At 48.6% G+C, this 22,140-nt stretch overlaps 1 protein-coding gene across 1 annotated transcript in view; it reads left to right on the forward strand.

Annotated features, from left to right (window-relative positions):
• Positions 1 to 1,918: 1,918 nt before the first annotated feature.
• The window catches only part of IZUMO1 (izumo sperm-oocyte fusion 1), a 115,915-nt gene continuing 95,693 nt past the window's right edge, over positions 1,919 to 22,140 (forward strand). Inside the window, exons 1-3 of the mRNA XM_063435594.1 lie at positions 1,919 to 2,072; positions 2,222 to 2,464; positions 2,576 to 2,819. Of these exons, the coding sequence (XP_063291664.1) occupies positions 1,919 to 2,072; positions 2,222 to 2,464; positions 2,576 to 2,819 (641 nt within the window). The remainder of the gene's footprint in view (positions 2,073 to 2,221; positions 2,465 to 2,575; positions 2,820 to 22,140) is intronic.

Raw genomic sequence — 22,140 nt, forward strand, 5'->3', positions numbered from 1 at the left:
CCTGCTTTGTCTGTGCCCTTATGATTGGCCTGCTTTGTCTGTGCCCCTTGATTGTCCTGCTTTGTCTGTGCCCCATGATTGGCCTGCTTTGTCTGTGCCATATTACGCATGCTATTGACCTGGTGGCTCCATACCCTGGACCAACTTTTGTTGAGCCTGCATGCGTTTAATACTTGCCTCTGCCATACTAGGGGTGCTGCCCCTACTGCCTGCTAGTGATACCTGTTCTCTATCCCCTTAGGTATCACGTGCCGTCGTCTCAGACGTTATGGAAGCCTCTGCACGGGAGCAGAATTTGCAGGCACTGATTAATGCGTCTGTGGCCGCCTCTGTAGAGGAAGCCCTGGCTAGGGCCCTTCCTCAACCACAAACGGACAGGGGTGCGAGAGGATCCCCCAGCTTGGCAGACGACTCGGCTGAGTCAGACTCTCAGGAACGAGAGCAGGCAAGTGCGCAAATGCGCTATTGGAAGGGTGAAGGCCCTGAACCTCGCTCCCGGAAGGGCAAGGCTCCGGTGAAGCGGTAGGGTTCGAGGTTATCAACCTCGCCGGCCGGCCGGGCGCCGCCGTTTATCGGGCGCAGGGGAGGAGGCCTCCTTACCCCCCTACTATGGCCGTGCTGGATGAGTGGCGGGAAGACCAATCTCCCTCAGAAGAAGAGGATGATAGGGAGGAGGACCGTGGGGATGGTCCCGGTTGGCGCTGGGAGGATGAAGACGCGCCAGAACAGAGGCCCCATCGGCGGTGCCGGGAGACGACCCCTTTCTGGGTGCTACGGAAGAACCCCTGTTTGACCCTCGGTCTATCCGTCACCCCAGGTCCACAGAATGGTCGTTGCCCGCCCACTTGGCACAGTTCTTGCACTACTGGGTCCGCAGACCCCTTGAAGGGGAGGCCCGCAAGAAGCTGAGGGCGGAATGCCCCAGACCCATCCTGTCGGACAAGGTGGCAGCGACCCCGGAGTTTGACCCCTTGGTAGCCGCGTATTTGACCCGTACGGGTCGGGACCCCAAGAAAGGGGTGGAGCGGAGCCTCCGGTCCGCGCAAGATAAGCAGCTGGACGTGCTGGGACCCCTATGCAGAATGTTGGCCTTAGCGGACGAGGCCTACATAGAAGGTACGGCCCTGGATCCGGCCACCATGCGGGACTGGGCACTACGCTCCATTTGCCTGCTAGGCAATACCAATGTGGCCCTCTGCACTGAGTGCAGGATGACGGCTCTGTTCCGTATGGACAACAAACTGTCGGGACTGGGCTCCAAAGAATTGGGCCCCATGGCTAAGGGTCTACTGTTCGGAGAACCCTTCATTAAAGAGTTACAGAAGCACGTCAACCTGTTTACTTCCCTGGATAAATTCCATTAAGAAGGTTTTTTGGCCGCAAACACCCCGGGATTTTGGACGGGCTGGACGACAGCGGGGTCGTGTCTCCAGCCGCGACTGGTCCCCGGGCCGCCACAGATCCCGTGGTCCGTCCTTCTTTCAGTCCTACCACTCCAGAACCCCCTACGCTCAGAGGACGGATAGAGGTCGCGGATACCGCGCCAGGGGACGGGCGAGTTTTCCTGCAGGTGAGTGCACCTCCTCCCACTTTCGTCCACCCTACTTTGCATGCGGGCAGACTGTTTCACTGCAGGGACTGGTGGCGGGAGGTGTCTTCAGATGTATGGGTCCTTCAGACAGTACAGGGATATGTCATATATTTCCACTTCCCTCCTACACAGGTTGGACCCCCAAGGGTCCCCATCATCGCAAGGGAACAACAGTCCTTGATAGATACTGAGGTTCGGGCACTGTTCGCCTAAGGCGCGATTCAAAGAGCCCCGGATGCGGGGGGTTTCTTCAGCTCGATTTTCCTGGTGAAGATAAAGTCCGGGGAGTTCCACCCAGTGATCAATTTACGAGAATTGAACGCCTTCATGGTCTACAACCACTTCAAGATGGAGGGCATTTATCTTCTGCGGGACCTTCTCCGGCTGGGAGTCTGGTTCACGAGACTGGACCTCAAGGGCGCCTACCTCTCCGTCCCGGTGGACGAGGACTGTCGCAGGTTCCTTCGCTTCCGATGGAAGGGCATTCCATGCCAATTTACATGCCTCCCCTTCGGCCTCAGCTCGGCTCCTTGGTGCTTCACCAAGCTCCTAAAACCGGTGGTTGCCCGATTCAGATCGGAGGGTGTCCGCTGCATGATATATCTGGACAATTTGCTGATCTTTTGCGAGGACCCCTCCAGACTCAGGTATCAGACTCGCTCTGCGATCTCCTTGTTGGAACACCTGGGTTTCGTGGTCAATCTGAAGAAATCGGCGTTGGAGCCTTCCCAGACGGTGGAATTCTTGGGTTTCGAAGTCAATGCGAAAGGATGCGTTCTTCGACTACCCTTGGCGAAGATAGCGACCATTCGGAAGGAGATAAGGCGAATATTATGACAAGACGTGATTCCCCTTCGGACGTTGGCTCGCATGGTGGGACTCCTCTCGGCCTCGATACAGGCGATTTGCCAGGGCCCACTACATTACAGGGCCATGCAATGGCTGAAGGCTCTTTTTCTCCGCAGGAGACCCTTTTATGATCAGATGTTCTCCCTGTCTCCGGACGTGAAGACCGAACTGCGCTGGTGGCTCCTGCATATGTCCGCCTGGAACGGCAAGGCGATATTCGGACCAACCCCGGATTTTGTGCTAGCAAACCAGCTGCCGGACTGCTGCGTCCTCCTTCGGACTGGAAACCCCTGCGATCCCTCTTCCTCGAACTCGAGTATCAGAGGGGCCCGTTCACCTTGGATCTGTTCGCCTCCAGGACGAATCACCAGACCCAGAGGTACTTCAGTTGGCTCCCGGATCCGGTGTGCACAGCGGTGGACGTTTTTCTCCAAGTGTTGACTTCGCGGGGAGCGTATGCGTTTCCTCCATTCGCTATGATTCCCAGGGTATTGCTACAAGTTCGAGTGTGTCCTTGGGGTTGCTGACTCCGCTTTGGCAGAGTCAAGCCTGGTCTCCGGAGCTCCTGGATCGGTCCTGTCGGGATCCTCTTCTGTTACCGTCCTCTTGACTGCTCCTCTCAGACTTCCGGGGCAACCCTCATCCCCTAGAGGGAGACGACTACCTACTCCTGGTGGCCTGGACTCTTTCAGGGGTGCCTGGAATGTCGAGGCGTTATCGCAATCGGCTAGAGGCCTTCTCTGGGATTCCTGGGCTCCCGGGACGAGAAGGTGCTATCTCTCAGCATGGGGTTCCTGGTGTCACTGGTGTTTGGAACGGGATACCGATCCCTTTACGGGTCCTGTATCTAGCGTGCTGAATTTCTTGTCTCATCTTTTTGACCTGGGTCGGTCATAGTCTGCAGGCTCCTGCGGGGAATGAGACTGGCGCGCCCTCCGGCGCCCAAGTACTCTTCCCTCTGGGCCGTGCGTTTGGTTTTGGCGTTCCTTCGGAATTGGCCTGATAACCAGGACCTTTCTCTTCACCAGTTTTCGGCAAAATTTGCCCTCTTGTCGTGTCTGGTCTCGTTCAGACTTGTTTCGGATGTCCGGGCCTTCGATGTCGACACTTTCTTGTTTTCTCCAGAGGGGGTCTCCTTCAAGGTGGTTAGACGTACCAAGTCGGATTCGACGGTTGTATCATGCCCTTACTTCAAGGACTCGCCTAAGCTTTGTGTAGCGAAGGCACTGGCTCGTTATGTTGCAGTTACCGCGCCTTTGCGCTCTTCTCATTCTGTTTCTCAGTTGTTGATTTTCGTATGTCAGACCCCACAAACCGGTCTCGTCCCCTACACTGGCTCGATGGATAAGATGGCTTTTGGGCTCTGGCGGGCGTGGATGCGACCTTCGGAGCGCATTCGGTTAGGGGCGCCGCAGCTTCCGGAGCTTTTTTGGCGGGCGCTTCCCTTCAGGACATTTTGCGTTCGGCGGACTGGTCCCGTGAAGAGACTTTTCGACAATTCTACTTTAGACCGTCGGACCATGCTTCTTTTGCTTTGCTGTCGGAGCGTTAAAACAGCAAATATGAAGCCTCCTGTCATGCTATAAAATTGTAGATTATACTAGCTTTAGTGTAACTATAATCTTAATTTTATTAATGACAGGAGGCGAATATTTCCCTCCCAGTTTGGTTTCTCCCCCCCCTGTTTTGGATGGATTGCATTGATTGTATTTCTGTTGATTTGTCTGATTATCTAGGCTAGGTTTGGTAGTCTGGGGTGATGTTGTGGGAAGTGCATGTTATATTGTATTGACGGTAATTAGTGATGGATTTCATGTCTTTATTCTATCAGTACTGGATCGTGGGATTTATGTTTTATCAGTACATTTCGTTCACTAATCAGTGTTTTCGACTCTGTTTATTTCGTTTCAGTTTAATGGTTCGACTTCAGTTCATAGAATCGGCTGTTTGGCAGGATGAAGATCAAGATCATCCATTATCCGAAGTTTTTCCAGATGGCATTCATTGTTATGTTGTAAATTTTTCTTTATTTAGTTATTGTCATTGTTGTGTACGTTACGTTGTCGCAGCGTGAAAGAGGAAATGGTGGCTTAGGAGGAGCCTTATATAGATACCTTATGTTTTTGTCTTTGGTGTATCTCTCTATGTGCTCCTGTGGAGTTCAAGTAAAGAGAGACTTAAGCAAATATTCGCCTCCTGTCATTAATAAAATTAAGATTATAGTTACACTAACGCTAGTATAATCTACAATTAGCAGCAATGTATGCAATGCAGATATGGATTATGCAGGTTTGTATAATTCAGGTTGGCAGGATAAAGCAGGGCTGTAAGCCATCCAGGTTGGTATGGATTATGCAGGTTTGTATAATTCAGGTTGGCAGGATAAAGCAGGGCTGTAAGCAATCCAGGTTGGTATGGAGCAGGGTTAGTAGTAAATCAGGTTGACAGGATGAAGCAGGGCTGTAAGCAATCCAGGTTGGTATGGAGCAGGGTTGGTAGTAAATCAGGCTGGCAGGATAAAGCAGGGCTGTAAGCAATCCAGGTTGGTATGGAGCAGGGTTGGTAGTAAATCAGGTTGGCAGGATAAAGCAGGGTTGTAAGCAATCCAGTTTGGTATGGAGCAGGGTTAGTAGTAAATCAGGTTGACAGGATGAAGCAGGGCTGTAAGCAATCCAGGTTGGTATGGAGCAGGGTTGGTAGTAAATCAGGCTGGCAGGATAAAGCAGGACTGTAAGCAATCCAGGTTGGTATGGAGCAGGGTTGGTAGAAAATCAGGTTGGCAGGATAAAGCAGGGCTGTAAGCAATGCAGGTTGGTATGGAGCAGGGTTGGTAGTAAATCAGGTTGGCAGGATAAAGCAGGGTTGTAAGCAATCCAGTTTGGTATGGAGCAGGGTTAGTAGTAAATCAGGTTGACAGGATGAAGCAGGGCTGTAAGCAATCCAGGTTGGTATGGAGCAGGGTTGGTAGTAAATCAGGCTGGCAGGATAAAGCAGGGCTGTAAGCAATCCAGGTTGGTATGGAGCAGGGTTGGTAGAAAATCAGGTTGGCAGGATAAAGCAGGGCTGTAAGCAATGCAGGTTGGTATGGAGCAGGGTTGATAGTAAATCAGGTTGGCAGGATAAAGCAGGACTGTAAGCAATCCAGGTTGGTATGGAGCAGGGTTGGTAGTAAATCAGGTTGGCAGGATAAAGCAGGGCTGTAAGCAATCCAGGTTGGTATGGAGCAGGGCTGGTAGTAAATCAGGTTGGCAGGATGAAGCAGGGCTGTAAGCAATCCAGGTTGGTATGGAGCAGGGTTGGTAGTAAATCAGGTTGGCAGGATAAAGCAGGGTTGTAAGCAATCCAGGTTGGTATGGAGCAGGGCTGGTAGTAAATCAGGTTGGCAGGATAAAGCAGGGTTGTAAGCAATCCAGGTTTCTATGGAGCAGGATTGGTAGTAAAATCAGGTTGGCAGGATAAAGCAGGGTTGTAAGCAATCCAGGTTGGTATGGAGCAGGGCTGGTAGTAAATCAGGTTGGCAGGATAAAGCAGGGTTGTAAGCAATCCAGGTTGGTATGGAGCAGGGCTGGTAGTAAATCAAGTTGGCAGGATAAAGCAGGGCTGTAAGCAATCCAGGTTGGTATGGAGCAGGGTTGGTAGTAAATCAGGTTGGCAGGATAAAGCAGGGCTGTAAGCAATCCAGGTTTCTATGGAGCAGGATTGGTAGTAAATAAGGTTGGCAGGATAAAGCAGGGTTGTAAGCAATGCAGGTTGGTATGGAGCAGGGTTGGTAGTAAATCAGGTTGGTAGGATAAAGTAGGGCTGTAAGCAATCCAGGTTGGTATGGAGCAGGGTTGGTAGTAAATCAGGTTGGCAGGATAAAGTAGGGCTGTAAGCAATCCAGGTTGGTATGGAGCAGGGCTGGTAGTAAATCAGGTTGGCAGGATAAAGCAGGGCTGTAAGCAATCCAGGTTGGTATGGAGCAGGGTTGGTAGTAAATCAGGTTGGCAGGATAAAGCAGGGTTGTAAGCAATCCAAGTTGGCATGGAGCAGGGTTGGTAGTAAATCAGGTTGGCAGGATAAAGCAGGGTTTTAAGCGATCCAGGTTGGTATGGAGCAGGGTTGGTAGTAAATCAGGTTGGCAGGATAAAGCAGGGTTGTAAGCAATCCAGGTTGGGATGGAGCAGGGTTGGTAGTAAATCAGGTTGGCAGGATAAAGCAGGGCTGTAAGCAATCCAGGTTGGTATGGAGCAGGGCTGGTAGTAAATCAGGTTGACAGGATAAAGCAGGGTTTTAAGCAATCCAGGTTGGTATGGAGCAGGGCTGGTAGTAAATCAGGTTGGCAGGAAAAAGCAGGGTTGTAAGCAATCCAGGTTGGTAAGGAGCAGGGTTGGTAGTAAATCAGGTTGGCAGGATAAAGAAGGGCTGTAAGCAATCCAGGTTTGTATGGAGCAGGGCTGGTAGTAAATCAGGTTGGCAGGATAAAGCAGGGCTGTAAGCAATCCAGGTTGGTATGGAGCAGGGTTGGTAGTAAATCAGGTTGGCAGGATAAAGCAGGGCTGTAAGCAATCCAGGTTGGTATGGAGCCGGGTTCGTAGTAAATCAGGTTGGCAGGATAAAGCAGGGCTGTAAGCAATCCAGGTTGGTATGGAGCAGGGTTGGTAGTTAATCAGGTTGGTAGGATAAAGTAGGGTTGTAAGCAATCCAGGTTGGTATGGAGCAGGGTTGGTAGTAAATCAGGTTGGCAGGATAAAGCAGGGCTGTAAGCAATCCAGGTTGGTATGGAGCAGGGTTGGTAGTAAATCAGGTTGGCAGGATAAAGCAGGGCTGTAAGCAATCCAGGTTTCTATGGAGCAGGATTGGTAGTAAATCAGGTTGGCAGGATAAAGCAGGGTTGTAAGCAATCCAGGTTGGTATGGAGCAGGGTTGGTAGTAAATCAGGTTGGTAGGATAAAGTAGGGCTGTAAGCAATCCAGGTTGGTATGGAGCAGGGTTGGTAGTAAATCAGGTTGGCAGGATAAAGCAGGGCTGTAAGCAATCCAGGTTGGTATGGAGCAGGGTTGGTAGTAAATCAGGTTGGCAGGATACAGCAGGGCTGTAAGCAATCCAGGTTGGTATGGAGCAGGGCTGGTAGTAAATCAGGTTGGCAGGATAAAGCAGGGCTGTAAGCAATCCAGGTTGGTATGGAGCAGGGTTGGTAGTAAATCAGGTTGGCAGGATAAAGTAGGGCTGTAAGCAATCCAGGTTGGTATGGAGCAGGGTTGGTAGTAAATCAGGTTGGCAGGATAAAGCAGGGCTGTAAGCAATCCAGGTTGGTATGGAGCCGGGTTCGTAGTAAATCAGGTTGGCAGGATAAAGCAGGGCTGTAAGCAATCCAGGTTGGTATGGAGCAGGGTTGGTAGTTAATCAGGTTGGTAGGATAAAGTAGGGCTGTAAGCAATCCAGGTTGGTATGGAGCAGGGTTGGTAGTAAATCAGGTTGGCAGGATAAAGCAGGGCTGTAAGCAATCCAGGTTGGTATGGAGCAGGGTTGGTAGTAAATCAGGTTGGCAGGATAAAGCAGGGCTGTAAGCAATCCAGGTTGGTATGGAGCAGGGTTGGTAGTTAATCAGGTTGGCAGGATAAAGCAGGGCTGTAAGCAATCCAGGTTGGTATGGAGCAGGGTTGGTAGTAAATCAGGTTGGCAGGATAAAGCAGGGCTGTAAGCAATCCAGGTTTCTATGGAGCAGGATTGGTAGTAAATCAGGTTGGCAGGATAAAGCAGGGTTGTAAGCAATCCAGGTTGGTATGGAGCAGGGTTGGTAGTAAATCAGGTTGGTAGGATAAAGTAGGGCTTTAAGCAATCCAGGTTGGTATGGAGCAGGGTTGGTAGTAAATCAGGTTGGCAGGATAAAGTAGGGCTGTAAGCAATCCAGGTTGGTATGGAGCAGGGCTGGTAGTAAATCAGGTTGGCAGGATAAAGCAGGGCTGTAAGCAATCCAGGTTGGTATGGAGCAGGGTTGGTAGTAAATCAGGTTGGCAGGATACAGCAGGGCTGTAAGCAATCCAGGTTGGTATGGAGCAGGGCTGGTAGTAAATCAGGTTGGCAGGATAAAGCAGGGCTGTAAGCAATCCAGGTTGGTATGGAGCAGGGTTGGTAGTAAATCAGGTTGGCAGGATAAAGTAGGGCTGTAAGCAATCCAGGTTGGTATGGAGCAGGATTGGTAGTAAATCAGGTTGGCAGGATAAAGCAGGGCTGTAAGCAATCCAGGTTGGTATGGAGCAGGGTTGGCAGTAAATCAGGTTGGCAGGATAAAGCAGGGCTGTAAGCAATCCAGGTTGGTATGGAGCAGGGCTGGTAGTAAATCAGGTTGGCAGGATAAAGCAGGGCTGTAAGCAATCCAGGTTGGTATGGAGCAGGGTTGGTAGTAAATCAGGTTGGCAGGATAAAGCAGTGTTGTAAGCGATCCAGGTTGGCATGGAGCAGGGTTGGTAGTAAATCAGGTTGGCAGGATAAAGCAGGGTTTTAAGCGATCCAGGTTGGTATGGAGCAGGGTTGGTAGTAAATCAGGTTGGCAGGATAAAGCAGGGTTGTAAGCAATCCAGGTTGATATGGAGCAGGGTTGGTAGTAAATCAGGTTGGCAGGATAAAGCAGGGCTGTAAGCAATCCAGGTTGGTATGGAGCAGGGCTGGTAGTAAATCAGGTTGACAGGATAAAGCAGGGTTTTAAGCAATCCAGGTTGGTATGGAGCAGGGCTGGTAGTAAATCAGGTTGGCAGGAAAAAGCAGGGTTGTAAGCAATCCAGGTTGGTAAGGAGCAGGGTTGGTAGTAAATCAGGATGGCAGGATAAAGCAGGGCTGTAAGCAATCCAGGTTGGTATGGAGCAGGGTTGGTAGTAAATCAGGTTGGCAGGATAAAGCAGGGCTGTAAGCAATCCAGGTTGGTATGGAGCAGGGCTGGTAGTAAATCAGATTGGCAGGATAAAGCAGGGTTGTAAGCAATCCAGGTTGGTATGGAGCAGGGCTGGTAGTAAATCAGGTTGGCAGGATAAAGCAGGGCTGTAAGCAATCCAGGTTGGTATGGAGCAGGGTTGGTAGTAAATCAGGTTGGCAGGATAAAGCAGGGCTGTAAGCAATCCAGGTTTCTATGGAGCAGGATTGGTAGTAAGCCAGGTTGGCAGGATAAAGCAGGGTTGTAAGCAATCCAGGTTGGTATGGAGCAGGGTTGGTAGTAAATCAGGTTGGCAGGATAAAGCAGGGCTGTAAGCAATCCAGGTTGGTATGGAGCAGGGCTGGTAGTAAATCAAGTTGGCAGGATAAAGCAGGGCTGTAAGCAATCCAGGTTGGTATGGAGCAGGGTTGGTAGTAAATCAGGTTGGCAGGATACAGCAGGGCTGTAAGCAATCCAGGTTGGTATGGAGCAGGGCTGGTAGTAAATCAGGTTGGCAGGATAAAGCAGGGCTGTAAGCAATCCAGGTTGGTATGGAGCAGGGTTGGTAGTAAATCAGGTTGGCAGGATAAAGCAGGGTTGTAAGCAATCCAGGTTGGCATGGAGCAGGGTTGGTAGTAAATCAGGTTGGCAGGATAAAGCAGGGTTTTAAGCGATCCAGGTTGGTATGGAGCAGGGTTGGTAGTAAATCAGGTTGGCAGGATAAAGCAGGGTTGTAAGCAATCCAGGTTGGTATGGAGCAGGGTTGGTAGTAAATCAGGTTGGCAGGATAAAGCAGGGCTGTAAGCAATCCAGGTTGGTATGGAGCAGGGCTGGTAGTAAATCAGGTTGACAGGATAAAGCAGGGTTGTAAGCAATCCAGGTTGGTATGGAGCAGGGTTGGTAGTAAATCAGGTTGGCAGGATAAAGCAGGGCTGTAAGCAATCCAGGTTGGTATGGAGCAGGGCTGGTAGTAAATCAGGTTGACAGGATAAAGCAGGGCTGTAAGCAATCCAGGTTGGTATGGAGCAGGGCTGGTAGTAAATCAGGTTGGCAGGATAAAGCAGGGCTGTAAGCAATCCAGGTTGGTATGGAGAAGGGCTGGTAGTAAATCAGGTTGGCAGGATAAAGCAGGGTTATAAGCAATCCAGGTTTGTATGGAGCAGGGCTGGTAGTAAATCAGGTTGGCAGGATAAAGCAGGGTTGTAAGCAATCCAGGTTGGTATGGAGCAGGGTTGGTATGGAGCAGGGTTGGTAGTAAATCAGGTTGGCAGGATAAAGCAGGGCTGTAAGCAATCCAGGTTGGTATGGAGCAGGGTTGGTAGTAAATCAGGTTGGCAGGATAAAGCAGGGCTGTAAGCAATCCAGGTTGGTATGGAGCAGGGCTGGTAGTAAATCAGATTGGCAGGATAAAGCAGGGTTGTAAGCAATCCAGGTTGGTATGGAGCAGGGCTGGTAGTAAATCAGGTTGGCAGGATAAAGCAGGGCTGTAAGCAATCCAGGTTGGTATGGAGCAGGGTTGGTAGTAAATCAGGTTGGCAGGATAAAGCAGGGCTGTAAGCAATCCAGGTTTCTATGGAGCAGGATTGGTAGTAAGCCAGGTTGGCAGGATAAAGCAGGGTTGTAAGCAATCCAGGTTGGTATGGAGCAGGGTTGGTAGTAAATCAGGTTGGTAGGATAAAGTAGGGCTGTAAGCAATCCAGGTTGGTATGGAGCAGGGTTGGTAGTAAATCAGGTTGTCAGGATAAAGCAGGGCTGTAAGCAATCCAGGTTGGTATGGAGCAGGGTTAGTAGTAAATCAGGTTGACAGGATGAAGCAGGGCTGTAAGCAATCCAGGTTGGTATGGAGCAGGGTTGGTAGTAAATCAGGCTGGCAGGATAAAGCAGGGCTGTAAGCAATCCAGGTTGGTATGGAGCAGGGTTGGTAGTAAATCAGGTTGGCAGGATAAAGCAGGGTTGTAAGCAATCCAGTTTGGTATGGAGCAGGGTTAGTAGTAAATCAGGTTGACAGGATGAAGCAGGGCTGTAAGCAATCCAGGTTGGTATGGAGCAGGGTTGGTAGTAAATCAGGCTGGCAGGATAAAGCAGGACTGTAAGCAATCCAGGTTGGTATGGAGCAGGGTTGGTAGAAAATCAGGTTGGCAGGATAAAGCAGGGCTGTAAGCAATGCAGGTTGGTATGGAGCAGGGTTGGTAGTAAATCAGGTTGGCAGGATAAAGCAGGACTGTAAGCAATCCAGGTTGGTATGGAGCAGGGTTGGTAGTAAATCAGGTTGGCAGGATAAAGCAGGGCTGTAAGCAATCCAGGTTGGTATGGAGCAGGGCTGGTAGTAAATCAGGTTGGCAGGATGAAGCAGGGTTGTAAGCAATCCAGGTTGGTATGGAGCAGGGTTGGTAGTAAATCAGGTTGGCAGGATAAAGCAGGGTTGTAAGCAATCCAGGTTGGTATGGAGCAGGGCTGGTAGTAAATCAGGTTGGCAGGATAAAGCAGGGTTGTAAGCAATCCAGGTTTCTATGGAGCAGGATTGGTAGTAAAATCAGGTTGGCAGGATAAAGCAGGGTTGTAAGCAATCCAGGTTGGTATGGAGCAGGGCTGGTAGTAAATCAGGTTGGCAGGATAAAGCAGGGTTGTAAGCAATCCAGGTTGGTATGGAGCAGGGCTGGTAGTAAATCAAGTTGGCAGGATAAAGCAGGGCTGTAAGCAATCCAGGTTGGTATGGAGCAGGGTTGGTAGTAAATCAGGTTGGCAGGATAAAGCAGGGCTGTAAGCAATCCAGGTTTCTATGGAGCAGGATTGGTAGTAAATCAGGTTGGCAGGATAAAGCAGGGTTGTAAGCAATCCAGGTTTGTATGGAGCAGGGTTGGTAGTAAATCAGGTTGGTAGGATAAAGTAGGGCTGTAAGCAATCCAGGTTGGTATGGAGCAGGGTTGGTAGTAAATCAGGTTGGCAGGATAAAGTAGGGCTGTAAGCAATCCAGGTTGGTATGGAGCAGGGCTGGTAGTAAATCAGGTTGGCAGGATAAAGCAGGGCTGTAAGCAATCCAGGTTGGTATGGAGCAGGGTTGGTAGTAAATCAGGTTGGCAGGATAAAGCAGGGTTGTAAGCAATCCAGGTTGGCATGGAGCAGGGTTGGTAGTAAATATGGTTGGCAGGATAAAGCAGGGTTTTAAGCGATCCAGGTTGGTATGGAGCAGGGTTGGTAGTAAATCAGGTTGGCAGGATAAAGCAGGGTTGTAAGCAATCCAGGTTGGGATGGAGCAGGGTTGGTAGTAAATCAGGTTGGCAGGATAAAGCAGGGCTGTAAGCAATCCAGGTTGGTATGGAGCAGGGCTGGTAGTAAATCAGGTTGACAGGATAAAGCAGGGTTTTAAGCAATCCAGGTTGGTATGGAGCAGGGCTGGTAGTAAATCAGGTTGGCAGGAAAAAGCAGGGTTGTAAGCAATCCAGGTTGGTAAGGAGCAGGGTTGGTAGTAAATCAGGTTGGCAGGATAAAGAAGGGCTGTAAGCAATCCAGGTTTGTATGGAGCAGGGCTGGTAGTAAATCAGGTTGGCAGGATAAAGCAGGGCTGTAAGCAATCCAGGTTGGTATGGAGCAGGGTTGGTAGTAAATCAGGTTGGCAGGATAAAGCAGGGCTGTAAGCAATCCAGGTTGGTATGGAGCCGGGTTCGTAGTAAATCAGGTTGGCAGGATAAAGCAGGGCTGTAAGCAATCCAGGTTGGTATGGAGCAGGGTTGGTAGTTAATCAGGTTGGTAGGATAAAGTAGGGTTGTAAGCAATCCAGGTTGGTATGGAGCAGGGTTGGTAGTAAATCAGGTTGGCAGGATAAAGCAGGGCTGTAAGCAATCCAGGTTGGTATGGAGCAGGGTTGGTAGTAAATCAGGTTGGCAGGATAAAGCAGGGCTGTAAGCAATCCAGGTTGGTATGGAGCAGGGTTGGTAGTTAATCAGGTTGGCAGGATAAAGCAGGGCTGTAAGCAATCCAGGTTGGTATGGAGCAGGGTTGGTAGTAAATCAGGTTGGCAGGATAAAGCAGGGCTGTAAGCAATCCAGGTTTCTATGGAGCAGGATTGGTAGTAAATCAGGTTGGCAGGATAAAGCAGGGTTGTAAGCAATCCAGGTTGGTATGGAGCAGGGTTGGTAGTAAATCAGGTTGGTAGGATAAAGTAGGGCTGTAAGCAATCCAGGTTGGTATGGAGCAGGGTTGGTAGTAAATCAGGTTGGCAGGATAAAGTAGGGCTGTAAGCAATCCAGGTTGGTATGGAGCAGGGCTGGTAGTAAATCAGGTTGGCAGGATAAAGCAGGGCTGTAAGCAATCCAGGTTGGTATGGAGCAGGGTTGGTAGTAAATCAGGTTGGCAGGATACAGCAGGGCTGTAAGCAATCCAGGTTGGTATGGAGCAGGGCTGGTAGTAAATCAGGTTGGCAGGATAAAGCAGGGCTGTAAGCAATCCAGGTTGGTATGGAGCAGGGTTGGTAGTAAATCAGGTTGGCAGGATAAAGTAGGGCTGTAAGCAATCCAGGTTGGTATGGAGCAGGGTTGGTAGTAAATCAGGTTGGCAGGATACAGCAGGGCTGTAAGCAATCCAGGTTGGTATGGAGCCGGGTTCGTAGTAAATCAGGTTGGCAGGATAAAGCAGGGCTGTAAGCAATCCAGGTTGGTATGGAGCAGGGTTGGTAGTTAATCAGGTTGGTAGGATAAAGTAGGGCTGTAAGCAATCCAGGTTGGTATGGAGCAGGGTTGGTAGTAAATCAGGTTGGCAGGATAAAGCAGGGCTGTAAGCAATCCAGGTTGGTATGGAGCAGGGTTGGTAGTAAATCAGGTTGGCAGGATAAAGCAGGGCTGTAAGCAATCCAGGTTGGTATGGAGCAGGGTTGGTAGTTAATCAGGTTGGCAGGATAAAGCAGGGCTGTAAGCAATCCAGGTTGGTATGGAGCAGGGTTGGTAGTAAATCAGGTTGGCAGGATAAAGCAGGGCTGTAAGCAATCCAGGTTTCTATGGAGCAGGATTGGTAGTAAATCAGGTTGGCAGGATAAAGCAGGGTTGTAAGCAATCCAGGTTGGTATGGAGCAGGGTTGGTAGTAAATCAGGTTGGTAGGATAAAGTAGGGCTTTAAGCAATCCAGGTTGGTATGGAGCAGGGTTGGTAGTAAATCAGGTTGGCAGGATAAAGTAGGGCTGTAAGCAATCCAGGTTGGTATGGAGCAGGGCTGGTAGTAAATCAGGTTGGCAGGATAAAGCAGGGCTGTAAGCAATCCAGGTTGGTATGGAGCAGGGTTGGTAGTTAATCAGGTTGGCAGGATACAGCAGGGCTGTAAGCAATCCAGGTTGGTATGGAGCAGGGCTGGTAGTAAATCAGGTTGGCAGGATAAAGCAGGGCTGTAAGCAATCCAGGTTGGTATGGAGCAGGGTTGGTAGTAAATCAGGTTGGCAGGATAAAGTAGGGCTGTAAGCAATCCAGGTTGGTATGGAGCAGGATTGGTAGTAAATCAGGTTGGCAGGATAAAGCAGGGCTGTAAGCAATCCAGGTTGGTATGGAGCAGGGTTGGCAGTAAATCAGGTTGGCAGGATAAAGCAGGGCTGTAAGCAATCCAGGTTGGTATGGAGCAGGGCTGGTAGTAAATCAGGTTGGCAGGATAAAGCAGGGCTGTAAGCAATCCAGGTTGGTATGGAGCAGGGTTGGTAGTAAATCAGGTTGGCAGGATAAAGCAGGGTTGTAAGCGATCCAGGTTGGCATGGAGCAGGGTTGGTAGTAAATCAGGTTGGCAGGATAAAGCAGGGTTTTAAGCGATCCAGGTTGGTATGGAGCAGGGTTGGTAGTAAATCAGGTTGGCAGGATAAAGCAGGGTTGTAAGCAATCCAGGTTGATATGGAGCAGGGTTGGTAGTAAATCAGGTTGGCAGGATAAAGCAGGGCTGTAAGCAATCCAGGTTGGTATGGAGCAGGGCTGGTAGTAAATCAGGTTGACAGGATAAAGCAGGGTTTTAAGCAATCCAGGTTGGTATGGAGCAGGGCTGGTAGTAAATCAGGTTGGCAGGAAAAAGCAGGGTTGTAAGCAATCCAGGTTGGTAAGGAGCAGGGTTGGTAGTAAATCAGGATGGCAGGATAAAGCAGGGCTGTAAGCAATCCAGGTTGGTATGGAGCAGGGTTGGTAGTAAATCAGGTTGGCAGGATAAAGCAGGGCTGTAAGCAATCCAGGTTGGTATGGAGCAGGGCTGGTAGTAAATCAGATTGGCAGGATAAAGCAGGGTTGTAAGCAATCCAGGTTGGTATGGAGCAGGGCTGGTAGTAAATCAGGTTGGCAGGATAAAGCAGGGCTGTAAGCAATCCAGGTTGGTATGGAGCAGGGTTGGTAGTAAATCAGGTTGGCAGGATAAAGCAGGGCTGTAAGCAATCCAGGTTTCTATGGAGCAGGATTGGTAGTAAGCCAGGTTGGCAGGATAAAGCAGGGTTGTAAGCAATCCAGGTTGGTATGGAGCAGGGTTGGTAGTAAATCAGGTTGGCAGGATAAAGCAGGGCTGTAAGCAATCCAGGTTGGTATGGAGCAGGGCTGGTAGTAAATCAAGTTGGCAGGATAAAGCAGGGCTGTAAGCAATCCAGGTTGGTATGGAGCAGGGTTGGTAGTAAATCAGGTTGGCAGGATACAGCAGGGCTGTAAGCAATCCAGGTTGGTATGGAGCAGGGCTGGTAGTAAATCAGGTTGGCAGGATAAAGCAGGGCTGTAAGCAATCCAGGTTGGTATGGAGCAGGGTTGGTAGTAAATCAGGTTGGCAGGATAAAGCAGGGTTGTAAGCAATCCAGGTTGGCATGGAGCAGGGTTGGTAGTAAATCAGGTTGGCAGGATAAAGCAGGGTTTTAAGCGATCCAGGTTGGTATGGAGCAGGGTTGGTAGTAAATCAGGTTGGCAGGATAAAGCAGGGTTGTAAGCAATCCAGGTTGGTATGGAGCAGGGTTGGTAGTAAATCAGGTTGGCAGGATAAAGCAGGGCTGTAAGCAATCCAGGTTGGTATGGAGCAGGGCTGGTAGTAAATCAGGTTGACAGGATAAAGCAGGGTTGTAAGCAATCCAGGTTGGTATGGAGCAGGGTTGGTAGTAAATCAGGTTGGCAGGATAAAGCAGGGCTGTAAGCAATCCAGGTTGGTATGGAGCAGGGCTGGTAGTAAATCAGGTTGGCAGGATAAAGCAGGGCTGTAAGCAATCCAGGTTGGTATGGAGAAGGGCTGGTAGTAAATCAGGTTGGCAGGATAAAGCAGGGTTATAAGCAATCCAGGTTTGTATGGAGCAGGGCTGGTAGTAAATCAGGTTGGCAGGATAAAGCAGGGTTGTAAGCAATCCAGGTTGGTATGGAGCAGGGTTGGTATGGAGCAGGGTTGGTAGTAAATCAGGTTGGCAGGATAAAGCAGGGCTGTAAGCAATCCAGGTTGGTATGGAGCAGGGTTGGTAGTAAATCAGGTTGGCAGGATAAAGGAGGGCTGTAAGCAATCCAGGTTGGTATGGAGCAGGGCTGGTAGTAAATCAGATTGGCAGGATAAAGCAGGGTTGTAAGCAATCCAGGTTGGTATGGAGCAGGGCTGGTAGTAAATCAGGTTGGCAGGATAAAGCAGGGCTGTAAGCAATCCAGGTTGGTATGGAGCAGGGTTGGTAGTAAATCAGGTTGGCAGGATAAAGCAGGGCTGTAAGCAATCCAGGTTTCTATGGAGCAGGATTGGTAGTAAGCCAGGTTGGCAGGATAAAGCAGGGTTGTAAGCAATCCAGGTTGGTATGGAGCAGGGTTGGTAGTAAATCAGGTTGGTAGGATAAAGTAGGGCTGTAAGCAATCCAGGTTGGTATGGAGCAGGGTTGGTAGTAAATCAGGTTGGCAGGATAAAGCAGGGCTGTAAGCAATCCAGGTTGGTATGGAGCAGGGTTGGTAGTAAATCAGGTTGGCAGGATAAAGCAGGGCTGTAAGCAATCCAGGTTGGTATGGAGCAGGGTTGGTAGTAAATCAGGTTGGCAGGATAAAGCAGGGCTGTAAGCAATCCAGGTTGGTATGGAGCAGGGTTGGTAGTAAATCAGGTTGGCAGGGTTATAAGCAATCCAGGTTTGTATGGAGCTGGGTTGGTAGTAAATCAGGTTGGCAGGATAAAGCAGGGTTGTAAGCAATCCAGGTTGGTATGGAGCAGGATTGGTAGTAAATCAGGTTGGCAGGATAAAGCAGGGCTGTAAGCAATCCAGGTTGGTATGGAGCAGGGTTGGTAGTAAATCATGTTGGCAGGATAAAGCAGGGCTGTAAGCAATCCAGGTTGGTATGGAGCAGGGTTGGTAGTAAATCAGGTTGGCAGGATAAAGCAGGGCTGTAAGCAATCCAGGTTGGTATGGAGCAGGGTTGGTAGTAAATCAGGTTGGCAGGATAAAGCAGGGCTGTAAGCAATCCAGGTTGGTATGGAGCAGGGTTGGTAGTAAATCAGGTTGGCAGGATAAAGCAGGGCTGTAAGCAATCCAGGTTGGTATGGAGCAGGGCTGGTAGTAAATCAGGTTGGCAGGATAAAGCAGGGCTGTAAGCAATCCAGGTTGGTATGGAGCAGGGTTGGTAGTAAATCAGGTTGGCAGGATAAAGCAGGGCTGTAAGCAATCCAGGTTGGTATGGAGCAGGGTTGGTAGTAAATCAGGTTGGCAGGATAAAGCAGGGCTGTAAGCAATCCAGGTTGGTATGGAGCAGGGTTGGCAGTAAATCAGGCTGGCAGGATAAAGCAGGGCTGTAAGCAATCCAGGTTGGTATGGAGCAGGGTTGGCAGTAAATCAGGTTGGCAGGATAAAGCAGGGTTGTAAGCAATCCAGGTTGGTATGGAGCAGGGTTGGTAGTAAATCAGGTTGGTAGGATAAAGCAGGGCTGTAAGCAATCCAGGTTGGTGTGGAGCAGGGTTGGTAGTAAATCAGGTTGGCAGGATAAAGCAGGGCTGTAAGCAATCCAGGTTGGTATGGAGCAGGGTTGGTAGTAAATCAGGTTGGCAGGATAAAGCAGGGCTGTAAGCAATCCAGGTTGATATGGAGCAGGGTTGGTAGTAAATCAGGTTGGCAGGATAAAGCAGGGCTGTAAGCAATCCAGGTTGGTATGGAGCAGGGTTGGTAGTAAATCAGGTTGGCAGGATAAAGCAGGGTTGTAAGCAATCCAGGTCGGTATGGAGCAGGGTTGGTAGTAAATCAGGATAGAAGCAATGAAGGTAAATCACACGGTGCTTCCCAAGTCTCAGGATCTGAAGTCTCTTCAGTATGAACATCAACTTCAATGTAAAGGCCTCTGGTTTTCTCAGGTGTGGCCTTTTATAGCAGACTTGATTCATGCTATCCAGGTGACTAGGGGCTAGGGAGGCCACTAGAGGCGAGAAACAGGTATTGCATGAAAAGAAATACAGAAGGAATTAAACATGTTCCTGGTTGTCAGGATAGGATCCTGACACTTATCGTGACTCCTGGTTTAATCAATACACATGTTCAGTGTGATCTTATGCTAAAAGTCATGGATTGGTAGTAAGTACAAACATGCTTGCTCACAGTGCAATCCCTATGATATAGGTTCAGTATGGAACTCCTGTACAATCCTTTAAGAATGGGACTGCATTTAGAATGTTAGTCACATAGTTACATAGCTGAAAAGAGATTTGCGACCATCAAGTTCAGCCTTCCTCACATCAGTTTTTTGCTGTTAATCTAAAAGAAGGCAAAAAAAAAAACAGTTTGAGGCACTTCAAATTTTGCAACAAACTAGGAAAAAAAATCCTTCTTGACCCCAGAATGGCAGTCAGAGTTATCCTTGGATCCACTGGCGTACATACCGCGGTCACAGGGGTCGCAACTGCGACTGGGCCTGGCCCACCAGGGGGCCCGGCCACCCTGCGACCGGGTATGTACGCCAGTATGCAGCCTCTTCTCCAGGGAGGCCCAGGAGCTGGCAGTGCTCTCACCGGGCGGGCGCGCAAGGGAGCATTCTCCCCTGAGCGCTCTCTGCCCAGCTCCCTCGCGCGCACCGCACTGATACCCAAACCGGAATATGACGTCATTCCGGCTCCGGCATCAATAAGCGGCGTGCGAGGGAGCTGAACAGGAGCATCAGTGCTCCCTCGCCGCCTGCCGTCACCGGCCGCCCAGCAGCTCCACTGAACTCCAGGGAATCCCCTCAGCACTCCCAAAGGTAGGAGGCTGGGGAGTAAATATTAAATAAATAAAAATATGAGTGTGTGGGTTAGTGTGTATGTGTGTTCATTTTTGTGTGTCAGTGTGTGTGTGTTGTTACTGTATGTGTGTGTCTGTTATTGAGTGTGTGTCTGCTAGTGTGTCAGTGATTGTTAGTTTTTGTGTGTGTTTGTGTGTGTCTGTTATTGAGTGTGTGTCTGCTAGTGAGGGTCAGTGTGTGTGTGTGTGTGTGTGTGTGTGTGTCAGTGAGTGTGTTACTGTGTGTTTCTGTTACTGAGCGTGTTAGTTTGGGTGTCTGTTAGTGAGTCTGTTTGGTGTCTGTTAGTGAGTGTGTGTTTGTCAGTGAGATTGTATGTTTTGTAAGTGAGTGTGTATGTATGTCTGTCACTGAGTGTGTGTCTGTCAGTAAATGTGTGTGTCTGTTAGCTAGTGTGTATGCGGCTGTTCGTGAGAGTGTGTGGTTAAAACCCTTTGCACTGGGGATCTCTCCGCCCCAATCCGCCCCAATCCGCCTCTCAGCTCCGAATGCGCATGCGGCACATTCAAACCGCCCATAGGAAAGTATTACTCAATATTTTCCTATGGACGTCCAGTGTCTTCTCACTTTGATTTTCACAGGGAGAATCGCGGAAGCGCCTCTAGCGGCTGTCAGTGAGACAGCTACTAGAGGCTGGATTAACCCTCAGTGAAACATAGCAGTTTCTCTGAAACTGCTATGTTTTCAGCTGCAGGGTTGAAACTAGAGGGACCTGGCACCCAGACCACTTCATTGAGCTGAAGTGATCTGAGTGCATATAGTGGTCCCTTAAGTGTATATATCTGCATGCAGTGGCGTACATAGTTGCCCGCCGCCATGTGTTGCGGCCCTGTCACACACAGAGTTAGCGTGCGGGGGGGCCCACAGATCAATTTTCGCACCGGGGCCCCATGGATCGTGTGTATGCCACTGTTCGTATCAAGAAACTATTACCCTACATTGAACAATTACATCCTTGAATATTCTGTTTTTGCAAGTATGCATCTAGTTTCTGTTTGAACATCTGTATGGACTCTGATAAAACCACTACTTCAGGCAGATAATTCCACATCCTTATTGTACCTAACAGTAAAAAAAACTTGTCTTTGCCTTAGACGAAATCTTCTTTATTCCAGTCTAAACGCATGACCTTGTGTCCTATTTAAAGTCTGGTTTGTGAATAGATTTCCACACAATGGTTTGTATTGGCCCTGAATATTTTTGTATAATGTTATCATATCTCCTCTCAGGTGACATTTTTCTAAACTAAAGAGGTTTACATTTGTTAACCTTTCTTCATAGCTGATATGTTCTATTCCTTTTCTTAATTTTGTAGCCCGTCTCTGCACTTTTTTTGTGCCATAATATCCTTCTTTAGAACAGGTGCCCACAATTGCACAGCATATTCAATATGTGGTCTTACCAGCGATTTATAAAGAGGCAAAATGATATTCTCATCCCGAGAATGAATGCCCTTTTTCATGCATGACAATACCTTACTGGCCTTAGCCACTGCTGATTGAAATTGCACATTGTTGAATAGTTTGTTGTCTATAACAATTCCCAAGTCCTTTTCGTGTGTTGTTATCCCTAATTTGCTTCCATTAAGGGTATACGTTGCTTCTGCATTCTTTACGCCAAAGTGCATAACTTTGCATTTTTCAACATTAAATTTCATCTGCCATTTGAGTGCCCAGTCCCCCAGTCTATCTAAATCCCTCTGCAGCAAAGTAATATCTTGCTCACATTGTATTATTTTACAGAGTTTTGTGTCATCTGCAAACCCTGGATTTAATATCAATCCTACTTAGAATCTGTTATTAAAATGGAGCTGCACTTAATTATGCTATCTGCATTAAATGGTTTGGAACCTTAGTGTACTTAGTAAACTTAGTAACATTTAGTCACAAAAATAAGCAGAGTCAAAACAACTTAAGGGGCGCCTATCATGCCCTAAACAACTTATGCTCATTTGCTTGAGCACAAGATTTTATCTATTCGTTGTGCTAGCAGTTTTGCTAGCAAATGTGTCGATTATTTAAAAAAAAAAAATATTTACAAATATTTATTTTTTCTCCTAGATGTCATTCAATACTTTGGTGTGCTGAGACATTGACTGACAAAGGAGAGTAGAAAAGACCCATGTGCTCTCCTCGTATAGAAACCACAGCACATGAACTACGGTTGCTATCGGAATTCGCTAGCAAGCACTTCTACCACTGGCTAAGGAATAAATTGCTATTTTTTTCAAACCTCATAAACAAACATTTGTTAAATATAGGACGTAATCAAATGTTGTACCAAACATCAAGGGAAATTATGGGAATAAGGTATTAGCTCTAAGTTCATTTTCATTCATTTTGTCCTTTCCCCACTCCCTTAGTTCCCTGGTTATAGCATGTTGGTATCAACATTGTTTAACATTGTTTGAAATTCTCAATACTTTTTAACTGAGTAAAGCAAGCACCCCTGCTTACTGCAATCCACTGTGATGATTATTAATATACATATATAGTATTTCAATAGGTAGAACTTTCATTATATGGTATAATTAAAGGAACATTATGGCTTTAGGAACACAAACAAGTATTCCTAACATAGTGCTCCCCTAGCTATGTATGTCCTTGTAAGGA

The sequence above is a fragment of the Pelobates fuscus genome, chromosome 11 (assembly GCF_036172605.1).
Source record: "Pelobates fuscus isolate aPelFus1 chromosome 11, aPelFus1.pri, whole genome shotgun sequence".
NCBI lineage: Eukaryota > Metazoa > Chordata > Amphibia > Anura > Pelobatidae > Pelobates > Pelobates fuscus.